This window comes from Pocillopora verrucosa, chromosome 3 (assembly GCF_036669915.1).
Source record: "Pocillopora verrucosa isolate sample1 chromosome 3, ASM3666991v2, whole genome shotgun sequence".
Taxonomy (NCBI): domain Eukaryota; kingdom Metazoa; phylum Cnidaria; class Anthozoa; order Scleractinia; family Pocilloporidae; genus Pocillopora; species Pocillopora verrucosa.
The window spans coordinates 8,630,281-8,655,132 of record NC_089314.1 but is presented as its reverse complement, the minus strand read 5'-3'; the positions used below and the strand labels follow the sequence as shown (position 1 = coordinate 8,655,132).

At 38.5% G+C, this 24,852-nt stretch overlaps 3 protein-coding genes across 10 annotated transcripts; 1 reads left to right on the top strand and 2 right to left on the bottom strand.

Moving 5' to 3' along the window:
• Positions 1-271: 271 nt before the first annotated feature.
• Positions 272-7,982, bottom strand: LOC131786777 (solute carrier family 15 member 4). 2 transcript variants are annotated; one of them, XM_059103840.2, is made up of 6 exons: positions 7,916-7,982; positions 7,715-7,774; positions 5,848-6,156; positions 3,779-4,461; positions 2,874-3,261; positions 272-1,130 (listed from the first exon to the last, which is right to left on the bottom strand). In XM_059103840.2, exons 3-6 carry the CDS (start codon positions 6,122-6,124, stop codon positions 808-810), a joined length of 1,671 nt encoding a protein of 556 aa, XP_058959823.2. In that variant the 5' UTR covers positions 6,125-6,156; positions 7,715-7,774; positions 7,916-7,982; the 3' UTR covers positions 272-807. The 2 variants fall into 2 exon arrangements, with proteins under 2 accessions (XP_058959823.2, XP_058959825.2); XM_059103842.2 differs by lacking the exon at positions 7,715-7,774 and having other exon boundaries at positions 7,916-7,976.
• A 1,244-nt stretch (positions 7,983-9,226) lies between these two features.
• LOC131786769 (solute carrier family 15 member 4) lies at positions 9,227-15,736 on the top strand. 5 transcript variants are annotated; one of them, XM_066163956.1, is made up of 6 exons: positions 9,249-9,371; positions 9,614-9,687; positions 10,908-10,963; positions 12,225-12,892; positions 13,626-14,013; positions 14,754-15,736. In XM_066163956.1, the coding sequence occupies exons 2-6, from the start codon at positions 9,659-9,661 to the stop codon at positions 15,086-15,088; spliced, it is 1,476 nt and encodes a 491-aa protein (XP_066020053.1). In that variant the 5' UTR covers positions 9,249-9,371; positions 9,614-9,658; the 3' UTR covers positions 15,089-15,736. The 5 variants fall into 5 exon arrangements, with proteins under 5 accessions (XP_066020052.1, XP_066020053.1, XP_066020050.1 ...); XM_066163953.1 differs by having other exon boundaries at positions 10,661-10,963; XM_066163955.1 differs by lacking the exon at positions 9,614-9,687 and having other exon boundaries at positions 9,227-9,304; positions 10,661-10,963.
• Positions 15,737-16,643: 907 nt separating this feature from the next.
• LOC131786782 (solute carrier family 15 member 4) lies at positions 16,644-24,847 on the bottom strand. Of its 3 annotated transcripts, none has more exons than XM_066164274.1 (5): positions 24,799-24,847; positions 22,961-23,267; positions 21,741-22,408; positions 20,576-20,963; positions 16,644-19,247 (listed from the first exon to the last, which is right to left on the bottom strand). In XM_066164274.1, the coding sequence occupies exons 2-5, from the start codon at positions 23,244-23,246 to the stop codon at positions 18,919-18,921; spliced, it is 1,671 nt and encodes a 556-aa protein (XP_066020371.1). In that variant the 5' UTR covers positions 23,247-23,267; positions 24,799-24,847; the 3' UTR covers positions 16,644-18,918. The 3 variants fall into 3 exon arrangements, with proteins under 3 accessions (XP_066020371.1, XP_058959832.2, XP_058959834.2); XM_059103849.2 differs by lacking the exon at positions 24,799-24,847 and adding an exon at positions 23,993-24,064; XM_059103851.2 differs by lacking the exon at positions 24,799-24,847 and adding an exon at positions 23,993-24,016 and having other exon boundaries at positions 22,961-23,264.
• Positions 24,848-24,852: the final 5 nt, after the last annotated feature.

The window sequence follows — 24,852 nt, the reverse complement described above, 5'->3', positions numbered from 1 at the left end:
AGGCTGCTTGAAAAGCCGAAATATTGTACTGAATTAAAAAGCATTCTGCTTTACTTTGGTCTCTGCTTTAAGATTTCTGTTCCCTTCACCTAATTACGATTTCGACGAATGAAATCATTGAAAGCTGCTTAAAGCGAAGTTACTGAATTTATTTAGTGGGTACACCTATTTCAGTCGAAAGATTGCTTTGCTTCCTCGTGGTCACAAAACAAAACCAAAAGTAAATCAAAGTACACAACTGGTTCATTTATCACTTAAAACACAACAAAAATATTGTTCAGAAACATTTATTCAATTGCAACTAACATTGCAGTCCATGACTGTTCCAAAAGAGACCTTTCAGACTGTAAAACATAAAATCATATTTTTCCTTCATGTGACATAAAAAATCAGAGGGCTTGTAGCCCGTTTTTTTTGGAAGAATATCCTCTCGACTAAATAGGAAAGATTTCTCTAACATTAATACAAACGAGTAAAATCACCTAATACTGGAAAGTTATAACAGTAATGATTAATTGGTATAGACATTTTCTGGTTTATTTCTCAACTCATGAAAAAAGTTGTTAATAAATCAAAAATCAAGGCAATGAAACAAAATTGTTTTTTGATTTCTTTCAAAAAGCCCTCTTCCCCCACCTCCCAATAGCTCTGCACTTGTACCTCTGTGCTAAGAGGATTCATGTCAAAAAAGGGTGTGGATTGGCTGCCAGAAAACAAAACAAGACATAAAACAAAAGCCAGAACAAAGAAAAAAAAAAGAATCATTTCAATTGTGGAAGGCCTTGACTGATACAGCTCTCATTGACTTCAAACTTGAGGATTGTCTTGTTGTACTATGTCCGGCTCTCTTCCAAAATTCCTCAAGGAGGAAGTTTTGTATTTGTAGGAGGAGGCAACGTACAGGAACACCAGGAAATTTAGCATCATTAGCCCAGCCAACAGAAAGAAGAAGTACTCAAAGTGTCCTTTGTTTGGGTTGTCCACTGGATACCAATCACCATTGCTAGCTTCCTTGACAATGACGACAAGAAGGTTGGCAACATAGTTTCCAAGACCACTTGTAACAAGGAAAGCCCCCATCACAACCCCCTGAAGACACCTGGGAGCCTGTGAATATGCAAACTCAAGTCCTGTACAGAAAAATTGACAAGAAATAGTCACAACAAAAATCCAATGAGAGGTTCAGCTCAAATTATCTAAACTTATAACAGAGAGAAGTTTTTTTCAAAGGGGGGAGGTACTTATCCAAGGATTAAAATGTTACTTTGGGAGATTCAGTTAACTAAAATGTAATAAGCCAAACCCTGGATTAGGGGATCCCTCCCTTATTAATAATGATCCAAACCTTATAAACCCTTTTAATGAACCCTTTAACTCCAATATCAAATTTGTAATTCTCCTTACTGTCAACCATATGATTCTTATAACGTTAGCTAAGAGAATTTAGTATTGAATCAACTAATTATCTCCAAATTGATATTTTCCTTTATTCTCATTACTTATTTGGTTGATATTGTATTGATTTTGTAAGGAGAAAGTCTGTCTTGGTCACTTGTGGTAGTTAAAGGGTTAACTCCCAGAAATGATTAACATTCAACTTCTCCTTGAGATATCTAAACATTTTGCAGCTAACAGGAAATGAGCAAACTCAAACTTATTAATGACTAGTTAAAGTTGTTATTTAGATCTAACACCAAATTCTTGGAATTCTTTAACAAGGAAATGTTAAGCAGCTAGAGGGGAGGAATAAAAGGGTTAAAGTGCAGTAGGGAAAAAGCAATTAACTCAGACTGTGTTGAATGTGGGCTGAGTTAAGGATCATTTAACACACTCTTCTTACAAGCAATCAACAAGTACAATTGCAGTCAACCACACTTATCATTAATATTATAATACTTAATGAAGAAAAAGGTTTTTGCCAGTTTGTGAGGTGATGGTTGTGAGTTGGCTTGGGTGTTATGCATTGATTGATTTGAAGCTTCAACACCCTCCTCCCCCACCCCAGAATTAAACTTTTAAAGATTGGTTTCCTCAAATTCCCACTCACCTGGCAAAACTTGTGTTCAAATGCCACACCCAATTTGTTGGGAATGCCTGGGAACTTTTTTCTAAAAATTATCCGAGGATTAAAACCTAGACATTGTAGACCTTTTCTTCTAAGTCATTCTCTTAGGAAACTGACCTATTTACCTCCTACCTCTTCAAAGATACAAATGTATGACACTTTTTTTCTGCTAGAAAGAATTGAAACTTGTGGTTTAGATTTCTCACCCTAGCCAGACAACAAGGTTCAAATTTCACCCCCTTCCCTTGATATGGACGACCATCATATGCTTGTGGGGTAGGGAGGGATGTTGAAGCTTTGATTTGATTGGTGGGTTACTGTGAATTAAAGCATGCTCAGATATGTGTTTGCAGACATCATCAATTTTGAGAGATGAACTGGGCCATCAAAACTGGATTTTGACTTTTCAGAGCTACCTCCTGTTGTTTAATGTTTCCTAATGTTTCCTAATGTTTCCTAATGTTTATTATGTACTTCACGATCTGTAAAATAGCAAAATGGTCTCCTGACTTAAATCACCTTTAAGGGTAGAGTTTCAATGTATTGGGTGAAAAGCTTGAAAATGTAGGATCCCAATAGGTTACTACCATGGTTTAACAGGAACATAATAATTACATTCAATCGCAATTTAGATAAAATGCCAGCAATATGCTCCAAATTAATTTAAAGGAAGATCTCTCACTGGTCAGGGAGAGAAATATTTCTTATCACATCTTAGGAATTGAGGGGTTTAGTACAACTTTGATTAAAAGAAATTCTTTAAAAACTTTTGAAAGACTGTTTGCTTCCCTGTGTGACTTCTGCATACCTGCAATACTTGTAAAAACTTCACTGGCACCAATCAATGCAAACTGGGGGACTTGCCAAAATACACTTAAACATGAAGCATTGTGTTCATCGCCCAAAACTTTTTGCCGACAAATGCCACCATGAAGCCATTCATTCCTTCGTTGTATTTCAATCACTCCTGCTACTGCCACGGAAGCTGCTGCCAGCAACATACCCACACCAATACGTCGCAGAGGAGTGAAGTTAAAGCCAAGGTAACGCACAAAAGGATACAAAATGTTATCCACAAGAGGAATAAATGCAAGAACTGCAACAGTATCAAAAATGGACAAAGAAGCTGCTGGTACAGTAAAGTGCGGGAATTCCAGTTTCATGAAGGTAGCTTGGATAAGGAACGTGGTCTGCATCTGGGAAAGGCAACAAAATATATATGTGTGTATTTAAATTGAAACTAAAAAGTTCAAGTAAAATAAGGATAAGTGTGGATAAGGCAATATTACTAGCATCGTCAAAATTTGTCTATACAATGATTGCAACTGTCCAATTGAGAGAGTCATTCAACTGTTAAACTGCTATAGAAAATGTTGATGTTCTTTGTGGTTAAGTATATATTAAATCAATTTTCAATTGTTTGTAAGACAATGTAAGATACAAGCTAATCAATTGTGTATTGATTAGGGACCTTTTGACCACTTTACTGCTAGTCTTCGTCAAGCACATGTTGATCGCTTTTGGCAGTTAAAAGGTTAGGAGAGCTTCATAAAGCAATTCAATATAAGGAAGGGCAGGGACAGGACAAGAAAGCAGGTACTGAATGGCTAAGAATTATTCAATGATGTTTTTGGTGTGTACCTGGGAGAGGCAATAAATCCTTGCCACACCCAACCTACATGGAATTAAAAGAAACCTTACACCAAAACTAACCTGAAAATAAATTGTCCAGTAAAGAATAAAGAGAAAGAACACTGCAATGACTCTCAGGAGTGACTTGACATCTTCAACCTGAGCACGTGTAAATTTTCCTCCAAAAGTGCTCTTTGCTCCATCAAGCCAACCACCAGTGTTCTGTTTGCGATTTCGCCTTGCCTCACACAATATTTTTGTAATTTCAGTCAGCTGGCTACCTCCAGGTGGCTTTGTTAAGTACTTGTTGCGACCCGCAAGAAATGCGAGAACCGCAAGGAACATGGTCCCTGCAGTGATAGCATAGCCGTAGAAAAATTTATTCTGCTGAATCCACACAACAACAGTAAAAGCTATCAATGATCCAATATTGATAAACCAGTAAAACCAGTTAAAGAAAGCCTGGATAGCTCTGGGACCATCCTGTTGAACCTGATCTGCCCCAAAAGGTGACACATTAGCTTTGATTCCCCCTGTCCCAAATGCTATCATTACCAGAGCCAACACAAAATACACCAATCTTGCTGTTCTATCATGAGCCGCATTTTTGCCCAGTTTTTTGAGTGTTTCATTTTTCAAGGAAACAACAGCTAAAAGTAAAGTTCCCACAACATACAATAACGAACTTCCATAAATGGTGTTGAATCTACCCAAATAGGTGTCTGCCAACCATCCTCCTAACAAAGGTACAAGGTAACATGTTCCTAGAGAGTGGGAAAACATCAAGACTAAAATTATATTCATGTTATAAAGAAGAAGAATTTTCTCCTCAATACAATCAAAAAAAATGTTTCTTCTGTTCATGGTTTATTCATGGAAACTAACCATTCCCAGAAACTTGCTTTTGATTTTATTAAATTAGGTTTGGTTGCTGTAAATTAAATAATAAATTGTCACAAAACACTCATAACACTCATGAGAGTTTCTTCAATAACATTTATGACATGATACACATGGAGAACATCTGATCACAAAATAACTTTGATAAAGTGGTCAGAATGGAATTTTAACTAGTTACCTTGTTATACAAATTATGATTTAAATAGCATTTGCATGCCAAAATAATGTTTAATAAAGATAGCCATTACAAAACATGTCCATCAAATTTCAGGCAAAACTAAATATTTTTGTAGGAGATAATTGTGGCTCAGCACTCACTCCAGAGATCTTACCACTGTCCGCTGAATGTATTATACAATTTAAGCTTTTGAGGTGATGGTATATAATCAAATATCTCCAAATGATATTTGTCATTCTTCCTATAATCTTTGTAATCAGCCAATCAATTCAAAGTTTCAACATCCCCCCCCCTCAGGCAACCCACCGGTTTTTGACTGTCGTCTGCATGTGTGTTCAGAGGTGGGGAATTTGAACCCTGCCTGGCTGGGGTGGGTAATTTGAGCTGGAAAAGTGAAGGTTTTAAATCTTGGTCAATGTCTAGAAAATCATGGTTGCTGATTTTGCCTTTAACAAAAAAATTAGGAGGGGCATTTGAACACAGTTTTGAGTTTGGACACGTCAATCTTAAGAAGTTCAAATTTCAAATGCCTGGGTAGCCCGAGGGGTGGGGGGGAGGGGTGTTGAAGTTTCACATGGATTGAATCATCAATCAGTGACAGCATATTCACATTACAAGTAGCATACATGTAAGTTCTCACTTGGTAACTCTTCCAATAAAAAAGGGTTGACCAGCCTATACATAAGCAGTGAAACATGGGGAGGAAGGGGGGTGGGAATTTTTTCATTTGAAGAGCTCTGGCCAGTGATTAAAAATTGTTTTGGAAAATTTAGGTGCACATGTAGCTAAGACAAGTGGCTCCCAACACTTTAAACCGCTCACCACCTCTGCCATACTGAGTGGTGAGTACTGCTAACTTATCAATGCAGGTGGACTCCTAAAACTAAGCCCAGGTATAATCACAAAGTAACCAATGGTACTAGAGATTGATTACAGTTTATACTATTACCAGTTCATGGAGTACATATCACACATCAACTAAACCATTCTTTCATTTATGAACATACACTTTTACCAGCAATTAATTTTATTTTGACACTATATTCAGATATGCATAAGAATTCCTACTAACCTTGAAACAAATAACTAATAGTGGATGGCCAGGGTGAATTAAGATTTAATTCATTGCTAGCAAATAACAGCAAGTTAGCCGTCAATCCATAGAAGGTCAAACGTTCACATAATTCTGTGACAAGAATGCAGCTGGTGACGAGGATCTTTTGGCGACGCCCCAGTTGACAATTACTAACTAGAGCATTAGCCCTGTACTCTGTGGGAGCTGAAGGGCTTCTGTTGTCACCTGAGATAAGTGGAGAATTCACATCTTCAGCACTTGCTTCTAGTGACATGTTGAAGAGTCAGATCAGCAATGGCACCATTTCTGCAATATAAACAGCAGACTTTAAGTGCCTTAACCCTGTAAACCAGAATGTAATTTCTCTTAATAGTAATATTGCTAAATCATTCATCAAGATCACAAAAAAAAAAGAAAATGATTTTCAACCATAAAAGCTTTGATTATTACCCAAATTCTCCTTGTCAGTACCAAAGGAAATGTATCAAGAAGGGTATAGAGAACATAGATACTGATGTTAGGGTGTAAAGGTTTACTTTGTAGATCCAGCCAAATTTTATAGCTACAATCCATTTTGACAATGTTAACTGTGTTTCAATGTATTCCATTCCTCCTAAGGTTGCACATCTAGTTAGCCATTATTATTACCCTGCACCCTGCTTGTAGTGCCATATTACTGGGGTATAGATATCACTTTTTCTCGGCTTAATGAGTTACAATATAGTCATACTTTCTAGAGTTCACAGTGCTTTGCAGCTAAAAGCTCAGCTGTCTTTGCATATGGCAGACATTTCAAATTTAAAGATTCAAAAGTTGCTCCTATACATAGCAGTCTTACATGTTTGTATATTAAGAGTAGACTGAGACAGAAACTAAGCATAGAATGTGATAGAGGAACAAAGACCTGAGAAAGATTATTTTTTAGCATGAATAGGCAGCTGTATGCAGATTTAGGAGTTTTTACCCTTTAACTCCCAAAAGGGATTAACATGTAACCTCTCCTTATAATATCCAAACATTATCCACCATTTGAACATGTATGAGAATACTGAAACTTATCAGGTAGAAGTTGTTATCTGGATCTTACACCAAATTCTTGTAGCTTATTTAGAGGGAAATGTGTAGCAGTTGGAAGGGAGGATTAGCAACCAGATCTTGGGAGTTAATGGGTGAAAAGAAGAATGTGTGGGTCAAAATATACATTAAATAATGTTGTGTAGTGATTTGAAAAACAAAACAATCACACAGACATTAAATGAGTGTAATGCCTGAAAGTAGTGTTGCTATTTCTCTTCATCTTGTCCAAGTAGGGCAATCAATTTTTCTAGGGAAGGAAGGGCGTTCAGGTAAAAAAAATCCATTAAATAATTTGTTCTGCAGTTATTTTGAGACAAGAGAAATCCCCACACGTACATGAACGTACAAATAAACTGAATAATAGAAAGGAGTGTAGTTAATTTTCTTGATCTTAATTAAAGAGTAAAATGTTAATTTCATTGCGTCCAATATGTGCAAATAAAGCTTTCACTTCCTCTTACAAGTGGGTATTACACACTGTACAGTAGTAGCTGACTTTCTCTACCAGGAGGCAAAAGCAAATATCATTTTTTCTACCTGCGGGTCATTCAAAGCTCCCGTCCCTTCGATCCCTTAAACAATTCAGCAACTTAATAAACAAAATTAGAACAAAGAAAAATTTACAATCCTCTATTTTCTCGTCAGCTATTGTGACCGTCGCCTAAACGAAATGACACGCGCGTCTACATCAAAACAAACTACTCTTGAAACTGAAGGTCCTACATTTCGCTAGTCACGAGGAAAGGATATACAAATAAGCTAAAGCGAGCCGAACAGCCCTACATACCGCCTTTGATGACTGGCTTGGAGGGTGGTTGAGTCTAGAAGATCATGCAGTTCCTTACTTCTGATCAGCGAAGGAAAAAATATTAATTACTATTACTGAAATATACGAGAGCATAAAAACAATCAAATGTTGACTGTCTACCAGTCTTTGGCAGCAAACGACGTGTTCTGCAGTTCTATAATATTAAATGAGGGGGAATACCTCTTTCTTACTCTTTTCCTGGCTCAAAGATCGGCTCCAAGAATAGCAACCTTGACAGACTTCTTTGTCATGTGAGAATCACAAGGGACACAGCCTAGTGACCTGGCCTGATTAATAGTCACGCAAACAAACTCATTTTGTCACGCTAGCCATTAATGAACTGCTAAATGTTGATAAGCGTCTGATTACCATTTGACATGGGAAAATTAGTCAAAAGTTCAGTTAGATATGGCTGTGCGAGACGAGACAAGCTATATATCTTCAAATTGACTTTTTCAAGTTCATTTGATTCTTCTAAGAATTAGCTAGTGTGATGTTATTAACTTCTTATTGACGTGGCTGAAGTAGCCTGTGAGGGCGAGGCAAGCGCGAGGCTAGGAGAGCGTGAAGCGAGCGCAAGGGTACGTCAATAATGACTATTATTATTAATTTCACTTTTGCTGAGTAAATCACTTCATTTTCAGGTTCTACACGTCATTTTTTAAAAATAACACAGGCGTTACTCAAGTTTCAACCAATGAGCTGGATGTCTTAAGGATAGCATCATGACAAGATAAATTAACCTTTTAACTCCCATGAGTGACTAAGAGAGAATTTCTCCTTACAATATCAATACAACATTAAGCAAAGACGTGATGAGAATAAAGTAAAATATCAATTAGAGGATTATTCATCGATCCAATACCAAATTCTCCAAATTGACATCATAAGAAATGAATGGTGGACAGTAAGGAGAATTATTAATGAGATCTTGGGAGTTGAAAGGTCAATAAAGAAGGAGGGAAGGTAGACGAGGAAAACCTCTTCCTCTACTTCATTGTCGAGCTCAGAATTTATAATAATGTATATGGTTTCCCAGAAGGCTGAGGCTAAATGCTGTAATCTCAGAAACGTCATTGTGTGTTCATGAGATATGAAGCATGATTTAATTTCAATATGCATCTAACATTGTTGTGGTTTTTTGTTCGTTGAAAATTTATGTAACTATTCTTGTCTCTATAGCGCCTATTTTGGAAAAAAAGATGATTTATCAAGGTTAACTAAGCACTGAGTTCCTCATCATTTTGATATATTGGAAAACAACACTCAAACGAATGCGTAAAAAATGTTATGGTTTAAGAATAAGTTCAGACGTAAACTGTGGGTATATCGAAATATGAAACGCCAATTTCGTTTCAAGTTTCTCTCGGCTACATTTATAGCCAATTACTTCACTTAGTTTGACAATTCTCAGAAAGTAATTGTCGTTTGACAATTCTCAGAAAGTAATTGTCGTGACCCTCACATGATAAGTAGAATAGCTAGAAAATTGAAATTTCAATTTTGTTTCTTTTCGGAATTTCACATACTTAGTCGGTATCAACTGACATTTTTTTCTTCGTGATTTGGGTAAGCATTTGGCGTTGGATATTTTTTGACCCTCAATAAGACGTTCACATTGCACTGACAAGTGCTGGTGAGTTTATGGGGATATTTTTCAAATCGTGTGGGTTGGTTTTCCTGTTTGGGATAGTTTTATCCACTCATAATTTCGTGTTTGTTAAAGTACATTTTAAGTTTATTTATCAAACTCCCCTTCTGTAACATTTTACATGAAAAATGTCGAAGGGCAGGTACCCAGTAACATTTAGCCTCCGCCCTCTCCCCTTAGCATTTTATCGTTGAATTCGAAAAAAATTAATTATTTATTGCTTTTAGTTTTCACTAAGAAGTGCGCCGGTTAAGTCATGCCCGCTTTGAGGAATGGATTGCGTGACAAGAATTGAATATAGGTTGGTTCTCTTGTGACTCTCTTGTATGAGATAATTTTATCCATTTATAATTTCGTGTTTGTTAAAGTACATTTTTAATTTATTTATCAAACTACCCTTCTGTAACATTTTACATGAAAGATGTCCAAGGGCAGTTACCCGGTAACATTTCACCTCCGTCCTCCCCCCTTAGCATTTTATTGTTGAATTCGGAAAAAATTAATTCTTTATTGCCTTTAATTTTCACCAAGAAGTGCACCGGGTAAGTCATGGATTGCGTGACAAGAATTGAATATAATGTAATCAACAACCTCAAGATATTCCAATACAGGCGTGACACGCGTTTCAACCAATGAGCTGGATGTCCAAAGGATGGCATCATGTCAAGATAAATTAATAGGATAGGAGAGAACGCAGACCAAAACACCTCTTGTTGTACTTCATTGTCGAACTCAAAATTTACTATCTTTGTCAGAGTTAAATGTAGATGGTTTCTCAGAGGGCGGAGGCTAAATGCTGCAATCGTAGAAACGTCATCGCGCGTTCATCGGGATATGAAGCATGATTTAATTTCAATATGCATCTATCATTAGTTTTTTTTTTTGTTTGTTGAAAATTTATGTAACTGTTCTAATCTTGTAAGCGCCTGTTTTGGCAGAAAAAAAGATGGTTTATCAAGGTTAACTTGGCACTGAGTTTCTTATAATTTTGATATATGGGAAAACAACACTCATTCGAATGCGTAAAAAATGTTATGGAACAATTGATTCATACTTAAACTGTGGGTATATCGAGATGAGAAACGTAAAATTGGTTTGAGTTTCTCTCGGCTACGCATACACCTCTAGGAATTTCATGCTTATAAAGTACTTTGCCTATGGTTCGCAAAGCAGAATGTTTGAGATATCCCGGGATCGAGAAGTTACACTGATCACTAACACGTTTACACAGGACTGATTCAACACAATTCTCATTCTCTTGTTTTATTCTGCAGAATAATTTTGTTTAGGTAAATATAGAATGTCAGCCAAAGAGGATTCAATGTCCGAACGCTCTCTGTTAATCCTAAAAGAACAAGATCACGGGCACCGTTGGAATGATGTGGAGACAGGTGCCTTCTTCCTTCATAGCAGCTTGAGTCGTCGGCAAAGGGTTGTGAACGCAATATGTATTCTAGTAATGAAGTTGTGTGAGCGCTTGACCCTCTTTGGAGTTGTTGCAAATTTGTTGTTATTTTGTAGGAATGTGTTAAAACTTGACTCGCCATGGCCGTCGACAATCGCCCTCTCGTTACAAGGTTGGTTCACGCTATCATCATAAAATTATTTAGAAGTTAGAGCGCCTTTCAATTGAGTGTCTTAAAACCAAACCAAACGAACCGATAAGAAGAGAGGAAAATACCCCAAAGAGGCAATGAGTAAAAACATCCAAACTACCTATAGTGCAGGAAAACGTGGACGACTAAGTCGTAATTGGTTTTAATTTTTCTTCGAATTGGTTCGGAAAGAGACGCGATTAGTTTTATGAACCAAGCACAGGGAATACCGAAGCAAAACCCAGAATACTTTTAACACTCAATTGAAAATTGCTGTAATGTCTCGGTTAAATCTGACTGTGCCAATGAAAGATTCAAATATTGCTATTGTTGTTGCTGTTTGATTTTTCCTGCGTTATACTGGTTTGAACCTAAGGGTAATGACAATTCATCGAGTAGTCTGATCTTCGATCAACACTTATTTAAGATGGTTAAACAGCGAACGAAAGGAGGAGAACGCTTATACTCCCTGATAGATCGATACTTACCAATCACGACCTATTTAGGCCACTCGAGTCTTCCAGCCGACAGGATCACGGTAGAACTGACTGATCAGTGAAAACGATCCAGGCTTAAAACAGTAAACTGTCTGACAACTCCTCACTGAACTCTGACGACAACTTCCCTAAAGGTTCTGGGAACGTCTGTCACCACTACCGACAACAGTCCTTCCTGGGACGATAAGGAAAATTTATGCTTTTTCGTCTCCCAAAATTGCTTGATGTCCCCTAACTTGTTTACCCCTTGGAGTATCCAACATCTTAGTTTTCCTTACATTAACACTAGCGAATTAAACATTGAGGTCTAAAGAATAAAGGTAAAGATCAATATTTTAATAAGCTCATGACTGTTCAGCAAGTTCTCCTAGTCACCTGAGAAAAGTACCAAAGGAAATGTATAGATAACAATTTAAAAACTTTCTATTCAAAAAGTTTTCGCGCCAACTAATTGACAATCAGAACTGTCTCTGTGTCGTATCATACAATTATCCTAGCCGTCAGGTGTGTTCATGTTGTCCTTTCTTCGTTTGATTTTCACGTACCTTTGTTTATTTGTTCGTTAAAATTTGAAAATCTATCGGTGCGTTCGCTACAACAATTACTGCACCCGGCCCTTCCGGACTGAACCTTCTTTAACGAGCTATCACCGGGGAAGGGAGGGGGAAAGTTTTAAAGAACAAGATTTTGAAAAGATGCCTTAAGGCATAGTTTCGACTGTCATTTTATTATTTTCCTTTTCATAGGAATGTGCTATCTTACTCCTTTACTCGGAGAATGGCTCGCTGACACTTACTTCGGTCGGTTTAACACCATTTATGGAAGCTCTTTATTGTATTTAGTTGGAGTCGTGCTTCTGGCTGCAGCATCAATGCCTGACGATCTACTGGGGGTAGAGTTTGATGAAACAGCGAGAACGGTGTACTTTGTCGTGGCCCTTGGGATTATAGCATTTTGCACGGGAGGAATCAAAGCCAATGTGTTAGCCTTTGGAGCAGATCAGTTGAAACAGGATGGTCCAAGAGCTGTCCAGACCTTTTATAGCTGGTTTTACTGGTTTATAAACATTGGAGCCTTAATAGCTTATACAGTAATAGTGTGGGTCCAGCAATCGGACGTTTTCTTTGGTTATGCCATCTTAATTGGTACAATATTCCTTGCTCTGGTTGCATTTGTTGCCCGTCGTAGCAAGTACGTGGTAAAGCCTCCACGTCGTAGCCAGCTGACGGAAACTGCAAAAATTCTATGGGAAGGTATAAAAAAACGAAGAAAGAACACAAGTCGCTGGATGGATGGAGCAAAGATAAGATTTGGCGGAAGTTTCAGTGATGCCCAGGTTGAAGACGTGAAGGCATTATTGAGAGTAGTACCAGTGTATTTTACATTCAGCGTCTACTTCGTAATTTTCTCTCAGGTGAGGTTTTTCTACCCTAACCCTCTATTCCCTAATGCATGCATTTACCATACTGTTCTCTATACATTTCCTAGGGCACTGACTAGGAGAATTTGCTAAACAATCAAAATCTTTGTTAGTTGGTGATCATTTCCTTGATTCTCTTGACCTTAATGAGTGATTCAGGGGTGACATTTTAAGGAGAAATAAGATGTTAACCACTCATAGGGGTCAAAGTGTTAACCATAACTATTTTGTATTTACTAATGTGGTCAGTCTACAGGTAGCTGGCAGTGTATACAACGATATCTTACATGCGCAGTTCATTTGAATTCAGCCATTCACTTAGTTTGGATCAGACTCAGCTTTCTTCATCCAGCTCTGATTGTAGAATGGGCAGAAGGACAGGGGGGCCGTCTGGAAGCATTCAGTTCATGGCTCTCTAAAGTTCATTGTTTCAAACATTATTATAGTGTCCCCCTTCCCCCCCCCCCCCCCGACTCTAAAATAGTGTCAGGTTTGACTCCAGGGTGAGAAGAGGCAATGCAAGAATATAGCATCCTTCTCAATACCTTTTTACTGGAAAATGTGCTGAGGTTTTAAGGAGATGTTTCGTCTTTGTCGCTGCCCATAGTAAAGGGGTTTTCTTTTTACCTACACCGTTCTTTCCTTCCAAATCGAAACATTGCATTTTCTTTTTCTTGCCTGGTATGCACGAATTCATTCGCATGATATCCTCTCTCTCTTTCTCTAGATGGGTACAACATTCCTTATCCAAGGTACCTTCATGAGGCTACAATTTGGAAGTTTTACCTTACCAGCAGCGTCTTTGGAGGTTTTTGACATAGTGATCGTTCTTGTACTAGCTCCCCTCATGGAACATGGTATCTATCCTCTTCTTGAGCGAGTTGGCATAAAGGTGACACCCCTGCGGCGCATAGGTGTGGGCTTCCTGTTATCAGCAGCGTCAATGCTTGTGGCTGGACTCGTTGAGACAAAACGACGGGAAGTATGGGAAGCTGGTGATGTTTGTAGACAGACCATTTTTGGGGAAGTTCACGATGCTTCATGTTTCAGTGTTTTCTGGCAGGCACCAGAGTTCTTGTTGATTGGAGTTAGTGAAGTGTTAGCGAACATCACAGGTTTGCAATTTTTTTTATCATTGTTATTGCTGAATAAATGTAGTCACCACAGTAGGTTGTAGAAACAGCTTACGCATTACGAAATTGACCCCATAAATGAATTTGTTTCATTTTTCATCTTACTCTTTTAAATGGATCATTTATTTTCTACAACAATTAAGTATCATGATCATATAAGTTGATACAGCGTTCGTCTACAAAAGAATCCTTCAGAATTAAAACAATCTAACCCCTTTGACTCCTTAGAGTGACTAGCATCTAATTTCTCCTGCCAAATCAACCCTAAATCAATCATCAAGGTCATGAGAATAAAGGAAATGATCACCAACAGGAGAGTATGAACTGAACTCAGTTTTTTTTTTCTCTTGTCACCGACTAAAGGAACTCTTGATTGTCAAACAATTTCTCTTTTCCAGCAACTTAGGACATTTATGGAGAGTACTATCGAAGATATGTTTGCTGATGTAAGAGCGAAAGGACTAAGCATTTTTGCTTCTCATGTCTACCCCATCTCATAGATTATGCAACTCCCTTTTCAATATCAAAGTGTAACTGCAAATGAAATGTAATTACAACCGCTTGGCCAAGGAAGGTCTGTGTACGAGACTAGTCCGCTTGGCCGTAGAAGGTCTGGGTACAAGACTAGTTTGGACCCATTTGATTCTCCCTCTGGCTCCACCACTGCTCAATATTTGTGGAAATGCAAAGTTCACCTTGAAATTTTTTTACTTGTTTTGCAGGACTTGAGTTTGCATACTCACAGGCTCCTGAGTACCTCAAGGGAGTTTTCATGGCCCTTTACATGGCTGCTTGGGGACTCGGAAGCTTCCTTGCAAACCTTCTTGTTGCTATCGTTACATCGGGAGGTAATAGTGATTGGTATCCTGAGAAAGATCCTAACAGAGGTCATTTTGAGTACTTCTTCTTTCTGGTAACTGTTCTGATGATGCTGGATTTTTTGTTTTTCCTGTTTATTGCATCTTCATACGAATACAAAGGATCGCCTCAACAAAGTGAGGAGACAGAAAAAGGCCAAGAATACAACGAATTAACTGTATCATCCGTGCGTGTGTAAGTGATGTGTCAGCATTTTCCCGTCATGCCGATTAAATTTGTTGTTGCTATGTCAGTAGCAATGACGTTTTTGGCGAATTGGGCTGAACTTTGAAAGTAGCGCAAATGCGGTTAAAGCATCTTTTTTAACATAATACTTCGGAAGTCAATAATTCAATTTAGTTTTTGGACATTGGCAGTTTTCGAAACCCCAGCTATATAAATAGTAAGAAGTAAATAATCTTAATAAGCAACAAAAAGGAATGAGCGTGAAATGAATACTGAGTTGGTGAGATTTTCTTCTGCTTCTACCTTCGAGGTAGTTTTTGAGGTCTTTAGCTTTCGATCCCTGAAAAGTGACTAGCATGTGAATTCTCTTTACAATATCAGCCCCAAATCACACATTAAGGTCACGAAAGTAAAGGAAAATGATCACCAACTGAAGAAGCTCTTGATTGTTAAACAAATTCTCCTTGTCGGCACCTCAGGATATGCATAGAGGACAGTATGGAGAATATGCATACTGATGTAACGAGTTGAGGTAATTCTAAAGGCGAGTATTTAAGGGGAGCTTCGTAAATTCCTGCAATCTAGTTTCTTTACAGTAACCAAGTTTTCGTTCGGCAAATACGACTGAAATCTAGTCATGATTCTGTCAACTGCTCCTTCAACGATGGTCTCCACATAGAATAAAGCAGAGCTCCATGATTGAGATTTAGTTTTGCATCATTATTTGCTTTCTAATTGCATTGTTGTATTACAAACGCCCGGTGAAAAATCTCACAGGTCGACAAACAATCTGGCTCTGGATGGTCAAATGATGAGTTGTCAAGACCTTCTGGATGTAATTGTGAACATGAGCTCAGTTAAACTAACTATCGAATACTGCTCAATATTCAGCAGCTTTATGTCTTTGTGACTGATCGCCTCATTTTGGTTTTTGTGGCCACATGTGGCAGCCATGATCAGCCACAGATGCCGGTGGTCTTTGACGCGCTCGTAGAAATTGGAGACCACCAAGCGGCAAAAGCGCACACAATATCTGCTATTAGATGCGAACAGTTGAGGCAGGCAATCATACTAAGCCTACTCAGCTAAATCCACTATGCACAGAATTAATCACAATAATCACAGCAACAACCACTTACCCTGAAAAACATAAACTGGGAAATTTCCAAAATGGAGGAATTTTTTTTTATTTTAGACATTGTCTCTACCGGAGATTTTTGTCGTATTGGTTGTTTCGGAAATTGAAACGGTTATGATTAATTGGTAACAGGACTTCTGTCGGTACTCATTCTCATGATTTAAAAATCGGTGAGCCAAGTAGCCCATCCAGCTGGAGCCCATTCCGCTTTCCCTGCCATGAAGGGATTAGTAATGCGTTTACTAACCCTTGCAAAGCAAGTCCATTGCTGGTTACCCCTAATTATGATACATTGCATATTTTTGCTCGCGCGTAATTGGTCTAAGCGCATTACGTGACTTAATTTAATTCAATATGACAGAAAATTTGATGGTTCTCGTCAAGAAGGGAAATATTTGTTTGTTCATATAGTTGTGCCAGAGAACACTGAAAAGAAAACACGCCTTGCAGCAAACACTACGAAAACATTTTTTTTTCTTCACACACGTTGCAAAATATTTGAAGGATAGAAAACACAATAAACTCTGTTTTCCCCGAAAGCATGCTATATTTGTCCTTGAGCATTATCTAGGTATGTTCCTCAAAGCTTACAGTCTTTCTCAAACCTCGCTCTCGGAAAACCGTTCCGATTACAGGTGTAGGATTACAGCCAACTGTACGATTACACTGTCCGATTACAACTGAGCAGAATGATTAGTGAAAAATAAAGCAGCTAATGCACCAATCACATTTTAGGAAACTATAATAGTTATGATTATAGTAGGAAGGCTTAATTGTGGGAAATAGTAGTAAAGTTCAAAATGACTTAAACGAAACACGCATGATTCCCTGTAACTCTAAGTTTCGTGCTTACGCACTCGTCAGACAGACTTAATGAAAAACATACTTGTAGGCTAATTTATATATATAAAAAAAGGTAGCAGTAGTAGGAAGGCTTATATTACTTCGCTCAGAGGTCTAGCCTTTACGAGAAAAGGGCAAAACTTCTTAAGCTTTTACTACCCACGCTCATCATTGCTGATCTTGATATGGCTTTGGCGGAGACAAAGAAGAAGTCATTGCTTCCACCATGAAATTACCATTGCACCCTTTAACTCCCAGAAGTGATTAACACATAACTTCTCCCAATAACATCCATACATTATTCCGCAAAAAGGTAATGAGAATACTCAGACTTATCAGGTTAAAGTTTTCATCTTGATCTAACACCAAATTCTCATAACTAATTTACAAGGAAATGCGTAGCAGCTAGAGGGGAGAATTAACAATCAGATCGTGGGAGTTAAAGGGTTAAATGTATAAAATAGGCCAGTTTTAATCACAAACCATGCTCAAATATGGAGTTTGAATAAAATTATGACAGTTTGACCGTCTTGGTAAAGATCTTTATAAGTTGGAAACTGAACACGTTCTGCCTCATGGAAACAAGTTCAAAAATTCGCAGGCGAATTGGCAACGCCGAGGCGAAGTTTTTGTTTTTAATAGGGCGAACTCGTAGACATAGAGGCAAAATTGTAATGGGTCGAAATCTTGACATACTGATATATAAGTTTCCAGAAGCAAGGCAAAAAAGAAAACTGTATGGGTGGACGTCTAGATGAATAGATGAAAAACCTCACCCATCTGCGGTAATTTTGTTAAATACTTCCCTGAAAAGAAAAAGGATTTTTCTAACCTAGTTTCGTACGGGAATGAATATGAAAGCGATCTTCGCAGTAATGACCACTACTTAAGCAGTAGTGAAAGTAAGGCCTGAAAAAAATTCAGGCCATTACGGGATTTGAACCCATTACCTATGCGATACCAGTGCATAATCAACTGAATTCACAAGCCATTATTGTCGCCGTCATTATGTTGGTTCGTCGTAAACCCGTGAGGTGATGAACCGATGACTGTGGATGTATGAAAATCATATATCATGGAACTACGGTTTATGGAATGGATATGAAAGCTATTTTCGCAGTAATGAACACTACCAAGGCAGTAGTGAAATTATATATATATGGGTTTTATGTTACAAAACTGAAATACTAACAATGGTCGACAAACATGTGGATGTACTTATCTTAGATGCATACTTCTTGTTTCAGGTGCTAAAACTGAAGTACTTTATCTAACTATTGATTTTTTTATGAAGTAGCTCATCAAGTAATGGGCTCCTGTTTATCCTAATTCATATTAATCTTTTGACTAAACCCTTACCGCAAATTGTACCTTCAGCCAAATTAATTACTTTCAAACACATAATGAGTAATTAGCCTTTATCACTGAAAAAAAGCAATACGAGTCCGATCGGTCTGCGTAGACTTTTTGCGATAGATGAAATAAATTCACACTATCACTTTTCTATTTAAACCTTCTTACATTTAGGGGTGCAGATCATGCAGAATCTGCGGCCACGTGGAGATGAGGAATTACCTTTGACTGTATTACCAGTTAATTTATCGCGCAATAGCAGTCCTGTTGATTGGTTATCAGACAGATGCGTCTCTTGAAATCTTCATCAAGTGACAAAAATCCACTTACAGTTCTTTAGAAAGACTTCTAGCGCTATTACCTATTATTTTTCTCACCCCTCGCATGGGAAGCTTCGCTTCCCGTTGGCGCTTTATTCGGAAAGGTTCGTTCGGTGAACAATGCGGAAATACAGACAAAACTAACTACTCTGCCCCTTAGCTTAGCTGAGGCATGCAGACATAAAGCGATCAGCATCGCATAGATTGAGTACTAACAGTTAGTTCATGCTCAAGCTGTTCTTTCTCACTCTCGTCACCTAGCTGAGCCGATACTTTGTACTTGTATGAAGACGCAATGTATAGGAATAACAGAAAATTTAGCATCATCAAACCAGACAACAGGAAGAAGAAGTACTCCATGTGGCCTTGGTTAGGATCCTTCTCAGGGTACCAATCGCTGTTGACAACAGCAACTAGAAGATTTGCAAGGTAACCACCAACACCGGTGGCTGCGAGGAACACACCCATGATCACTCCCTTAAGGTACTCGGGAGCCTGTGAGTATGCAAACTCAAGTCCTTCAAAAAAAAATATATAAACAAGTTTGAAGGTTAACTGCGCATTTCAAAAAATTATAATTTATACCACATGGAGGAGATTGCAAAGTCTGTAGATACTACAACTAATAACATTTATGATGGCGGACATAAATACGTTTTAGGACCGACTCAGACTAATTTTAGCCCGAGTCGCTCGGAAAGGGTTAATTCGTGCTTTAGGAACGGCCCCTGGACATAACAATGCCCACTTTGGAGGGAATTAAAAACATAAGAACCAAACATATGATAACAAAAAAAATCTGAAAAATGATGTGAGCATCTCTGGCTTTGTTAATACACCATCGAGCGAAGCTGGTGAGAAATATCGCCATTTGAATTTCAAAACATACGATAGGAAAATTCCATAAATGTCGGTGTCGAAATTAACTGTACAAGTATCGTTAAACTGACAGTTTGGCACAATTGGTTCAACTAAGCGTGTTTGGCTTGAAGCCGCCAAACCTACATGCACTTCGCCGACGACCACAGAACTTCTACAAGCGGCGTAATTTACAGAAGCCTCTCTTGAAAGAAACGGACGACTTTGAATGTTCGAACAAGCACATTTCACTGCAGCTGAGCACTTCTTTCCATAGGATATCAATCTTTGTTCGTTTTCATGCTTTCATGCGCAAATTTGCTTTTATTTTTTTCACCAAGGCTGCAGGAAAACGGCGCTAACGTAGCAATGGCTTCTCGATGTTAATTGACTGTACGATTGTTTGATTCTCACTTTTCATGGGTTTATCTCAGCGCGCTAAGAGCCTAATTCACCAAATTAGCCCCCAAAATGCGCCACAATGCCCGACAATGTGATAATAATTGGAGACTGACTTAGTGAACACTGACGTATCATGGAGAGTTAGTTCCTTCACTTTAAGAACGAAGTTATTTCTTTGTTTCCCCTCCTTTTAATAATTTTGGTGCTTTAATTCGTCTTTGATTACACACATTGTATATCACATTTCATTAACTTATATTTTTTGGTATATTACAAAAACATCCCTGCAAACGCAACTCTCCAGCCCCTCCAATGCGAATTCTATTGATCTTTTTCAGAAGAAGGCTGCTTGAAAAGCCGAAATATTGTACTGAGTTAAAAAAGCATTCTGCTTTACTTTGGTCTCTACTTTAAGATTTTTGTTCCCTTTACTTCACCCATTAAGTCGCCGCCTTAATTATACATAAACCAGCAGGATTATCTCCCCACTTAATCATGTCTTTCATACTTCAATCAAATTTTCGTGAAAATCTCTAGATTTGTTCAACATCACAACAAGGCACTGATATCATCAAAAATCTCATACCCGCAATAGCTGCAAGCACTTCACCGATTCCAATCAACATGAACTGAGGTGTTTGCCAGAAAATGCTGAGACAAGAAGCGTTGTGAATTTCCCCTAAAACCTCCTGTGTGCAGATATGACCATCTAGCCATAATTCTCGTCGCTTCATTTCAACCAGACCAGCAACAACCATAGATGCTGCTGATGACAGAAAGCCGGCACCAATGCGCCGCAAGGGAGTCAGCTTAATGCCCGTGCGTTCCATGAGAGGATAGACAACGTATTCTAGAAGAGGAGTTAGTCCAAGAACGAAGACAACAGTAACAGCCATTGACGACGTCGCTGGTATGGTCAAATTTTGCAATTTTAGGTTCATGTAAGCACCTTGAATAAGGAACGAAGTGCTGATCTGAAAAAGGAGAGAAAAGACCAGGATGGAATTAAAATCGTTAGTGTATAAAGCGGAAAAGTAAATGAGAACAACTCCTTTTATTTAATTTACAACTGTAGAGTGATTTCTTTAACATTGTCTTTCTCCATGGTGTGAATAAATTTGATTTACACAATAACACCTGCAGAGTATGATCTACAACATCATGATCACGTGCTGCGATAGGGGATCGATCTTTTTCTTGACAATACACAAGTAAAATTGGATGATATGCAAAATAACTGTACCAGTCACTATTTATCGTCTGTGATCGGGAGTCGGAGGTCGGAGGGTCGGAGGGTCAAGGGTCGGGGGTTGCATCACGATAAAATGCATCTGATCCTCCCAAAAGGCTCTATAATATTCTTATGGTCCACACCTCCCTAACTGGCAAGTAATTGGGAGTCAATACTCTGTACTGATTCTCCCCTTCAATACCCTATTGGCAACGGCCTATTCCCCCGTTCCCCCTGTAAACCACGCTCTGATAGCTTCCTGCATACTTTATAACAAAACCGAGTACAGTCAAGGCTTCTCTACTCGTTGATTCGACGTCATTTCCTCTTCTTGTTACACAATTAAATAGGTTTCCCGGTTCTTTTTCGAATACAATAATACCCTAAAAACGATCAAATCAAATGGTACGAAAAAACTTCAAAATGTTGAGTGTGGCAACTCTTATCACCTATAATGAATTTTTACCTAACTCACTTATTCTTGGATAGTATTGGCTAATACTGTTTTTATGATCCTTACCTGGAAGTAAATTGTAAAGAAAAAGATGAATGTGATGAACACTGGAAGTACTCTCAAGACTGCCTTGACATCTTCAACCTTTGCATGATTAAACTTTCCTCCAAATCTGCTCTTTGCTCCATCCATCCAGCCACCAGTGTTCTGTTTCCGATTTTTAATGGCATTGAGGGTTATTTTGGAAATTTCAGTCAGTTGACTACCCACCGGTGGCTTGACCAAGTACTTATTACGACAGGCAAGAAATGCAACCAGACCAAAGATAATTGAACCAGCATTTATAACATAACCAAAGAAAATGTTTGATTGCTGGATTCCCACTACAACTGTAACTGCTACTAAGCCTCCCGTGTTAATAAACCAGTAATACCAGCTATAGAAGGTCTGAACAGCCCTTGGACCATCCTGTTTCACCTGATCTGCTCCAAAGGGTGCTACGTTGGCCTTGATTCCTCCCGCGCAAAATGCTATCAACACAAGGGCAATAGTAAAATACACCAGTCTCGCTAATGTATCAAATTCTGAGGTCAGCATATCATCAGTAATTGATACCGTGGCAAGAAGCATGACCCCAACCAAATACCACAAACAGCATCCGTAAATAGTGTTGAAACGACCCAAGTAAGCATCCGCCAGCCAACCTCCAAGCAAAGGTGTAGCGTAACATGTCCCTATAAAAATAAAACCGATTAAAAAAATTATATTGTTGTTCAGCCTTCCCATACAGACAGTTCTACTTCTTCTTAAGCAAATCCAGACAAAATACAAGAATACAATTAACGCTCTGAAATCGAATTTTGAATTTCAATGCCTCTTTCTTGCATTCCCCTGTGTGCGTGTATGTGTGCGTTTTAGATATTTTCCGTCTGCGAACTTTTTTTTTTAATTGCCTTGCTTTTATGTTTTACCACGATCCTTCCTGCCGAGAACCATTTTTAAAGCTTATACCACTTTGTTCAAGATTGGTCCGAACAGAATTGTGAATAACTTGATTGGATTACCCGGTAGCCGACGTAGCTTGGTGGTTTTGTGTGCATTTTTAGGCGATGATACGCTAGGTCGGTCTCGAGTTTTTTTCTTTAGACGTATTCTGTCTAAATCAATCTTCGTTTCCACGCTTGACTCTCCAACGCGCATACAAAACTTTCCGGTACAGCTAGGCAGAGCTTCTGGCCCCAGTATTCTGTGCCTATGACAACCTCATGACAACACTACAAACTAACCTTGGAAGAAAAAAGTGATTGTTGATGGCCAAGGTGACTCAAGCTTTAAGACATTCTTAGAAAATAATACTAGATTCGCAGATGCTCCATAGAAGGTCAGGCGCTCACATGACTCTGTTACAAGAATGCACAATGCATTTAGGATTCTTTGCTGACGACTCAAAGCTCCATCGGACCGAGACACCAGGCAATTGGTATTTGTCTTTCCACGAGTTGAATGGCTCTTGCCGTATTGATCTTTTGAAATTAATGGTGCACGTTCACCTCCATCTTCAGTTGCTGACATTCTGCAGAAGTCCAAGAACTTCTAGACAAAATAAAGTAAGATAGTGGGAATAAATTTGTGTCCTGTGGAAATATCTTTTAGCAGGGGGCCACGTCTTGTACCCTCCGTGTTGTCTCGAGTGATTTTGCGCGGTTTTGTGACGGTTAGTTTCCCACTCTGCACTGACTCAAACTGACGCCCCTCCAAAGGCAAAGGAAAAACACTTGTGTTTATCTGACTGTCATTAAGCGGATTTTGGGATGAAATGTTACGATCTGCGGAATTTACGAAACATTTCTCGGGATCACTTGCGTCTTACCGAGATCGACCGTTGCAAATTACAAACAATGTAAGAGTTAAAATAGCGTATCAAATAGCTGAGTCACACGGCTTCAAACCCATAGTGTTGTCTGCATGTGGCACTCGGCATTGACCTCGATACGCTACATTATACCCAAAATTACGCTGACATTATTCATCTGACTTTACCCTAAGTTACTTCAAACCTTTTCAAGCCGCGGGTTGATTTACAAGTAAGCACTTATAAAACTCAGAAAAGTGAGTTTTACGAGGCCTGCTGGGCCAATTTTGGCCAATTCATCTCTAACTAAAATTTAGGGCTATGCAAAGCGAGGGGACGTCAAATTTTTCCGCTTCATCGGTTATGAATAATTAATAATGTTCACGCATTCTGCATTATGAAGATGGTCAAATACCATACGAGGACTGTTTCAGTAGGGCTTCACACCCTTGCTTGAATCACTCACCTTAACACACGGTCCACTGGAAAAACATCGATTGTATTTTAAAAATTTAGCCGAGTTATTTTACAATTTCTTAGAGCATAAATAATCACATATCATGTGAAATTCATAATGGTTGAGACCGGAAACGTGACGTCATTGACATACTCAAACGTGGTCCTATAAATTTTCACCTGGCAACGTTATCGCTGAATACTCATACATATAACCGCTAAAAATATATAATTTTTTAGCAAAGATGGAAAGCTGTAATTAACTTTCGTTAATTTTTGTTCCGCTCGCCTTCATTTATAACCGGTCTCTTTCCGTGATGGAAAGCGGAAATTGTCACGAGATCTTTTTCTTGAAAACTTAATCATCCCTTTCTTCAGAGAGGAATTTAACATCGAATAAGTGATTTATTATTCCACTATCACTTCATTTTCTAGTATTTTGGCTTCCAGTTTTCGAAACACTTCTTGCAGTTTTATCGGAGCATCGCATCATAAGACGTGCGAAGCAAAGGATGAAAACAACACATACAGAACCATTTTAAGATTTTTTTCTGTAGTTATAAAGAGCACCTCTAAAAGTATTCTCTACAACCAGCGGGAAAAAATGCGCTTAAAAATTCGTTGATCGAGAAGTCAAGCCTTCAAAAAAAAGTATCAAAGTTTGGATCAGTCAGTAAGGCACACGGTAATACCGTGACACGTTGGCAAAATTCGTGTTCCATTTCCCTAATACGGTAAATTGGCGCAAAGGTGGAATAACAAAACATGAGGATCCCGTGACAAGAGGGGTTGGTTTCCTTAATACAGTGTACTCACCGATCGAGTGGGCTGATTCTCAGCCAGTCCAAAGTCAAAGCTTTCTTCACTTTC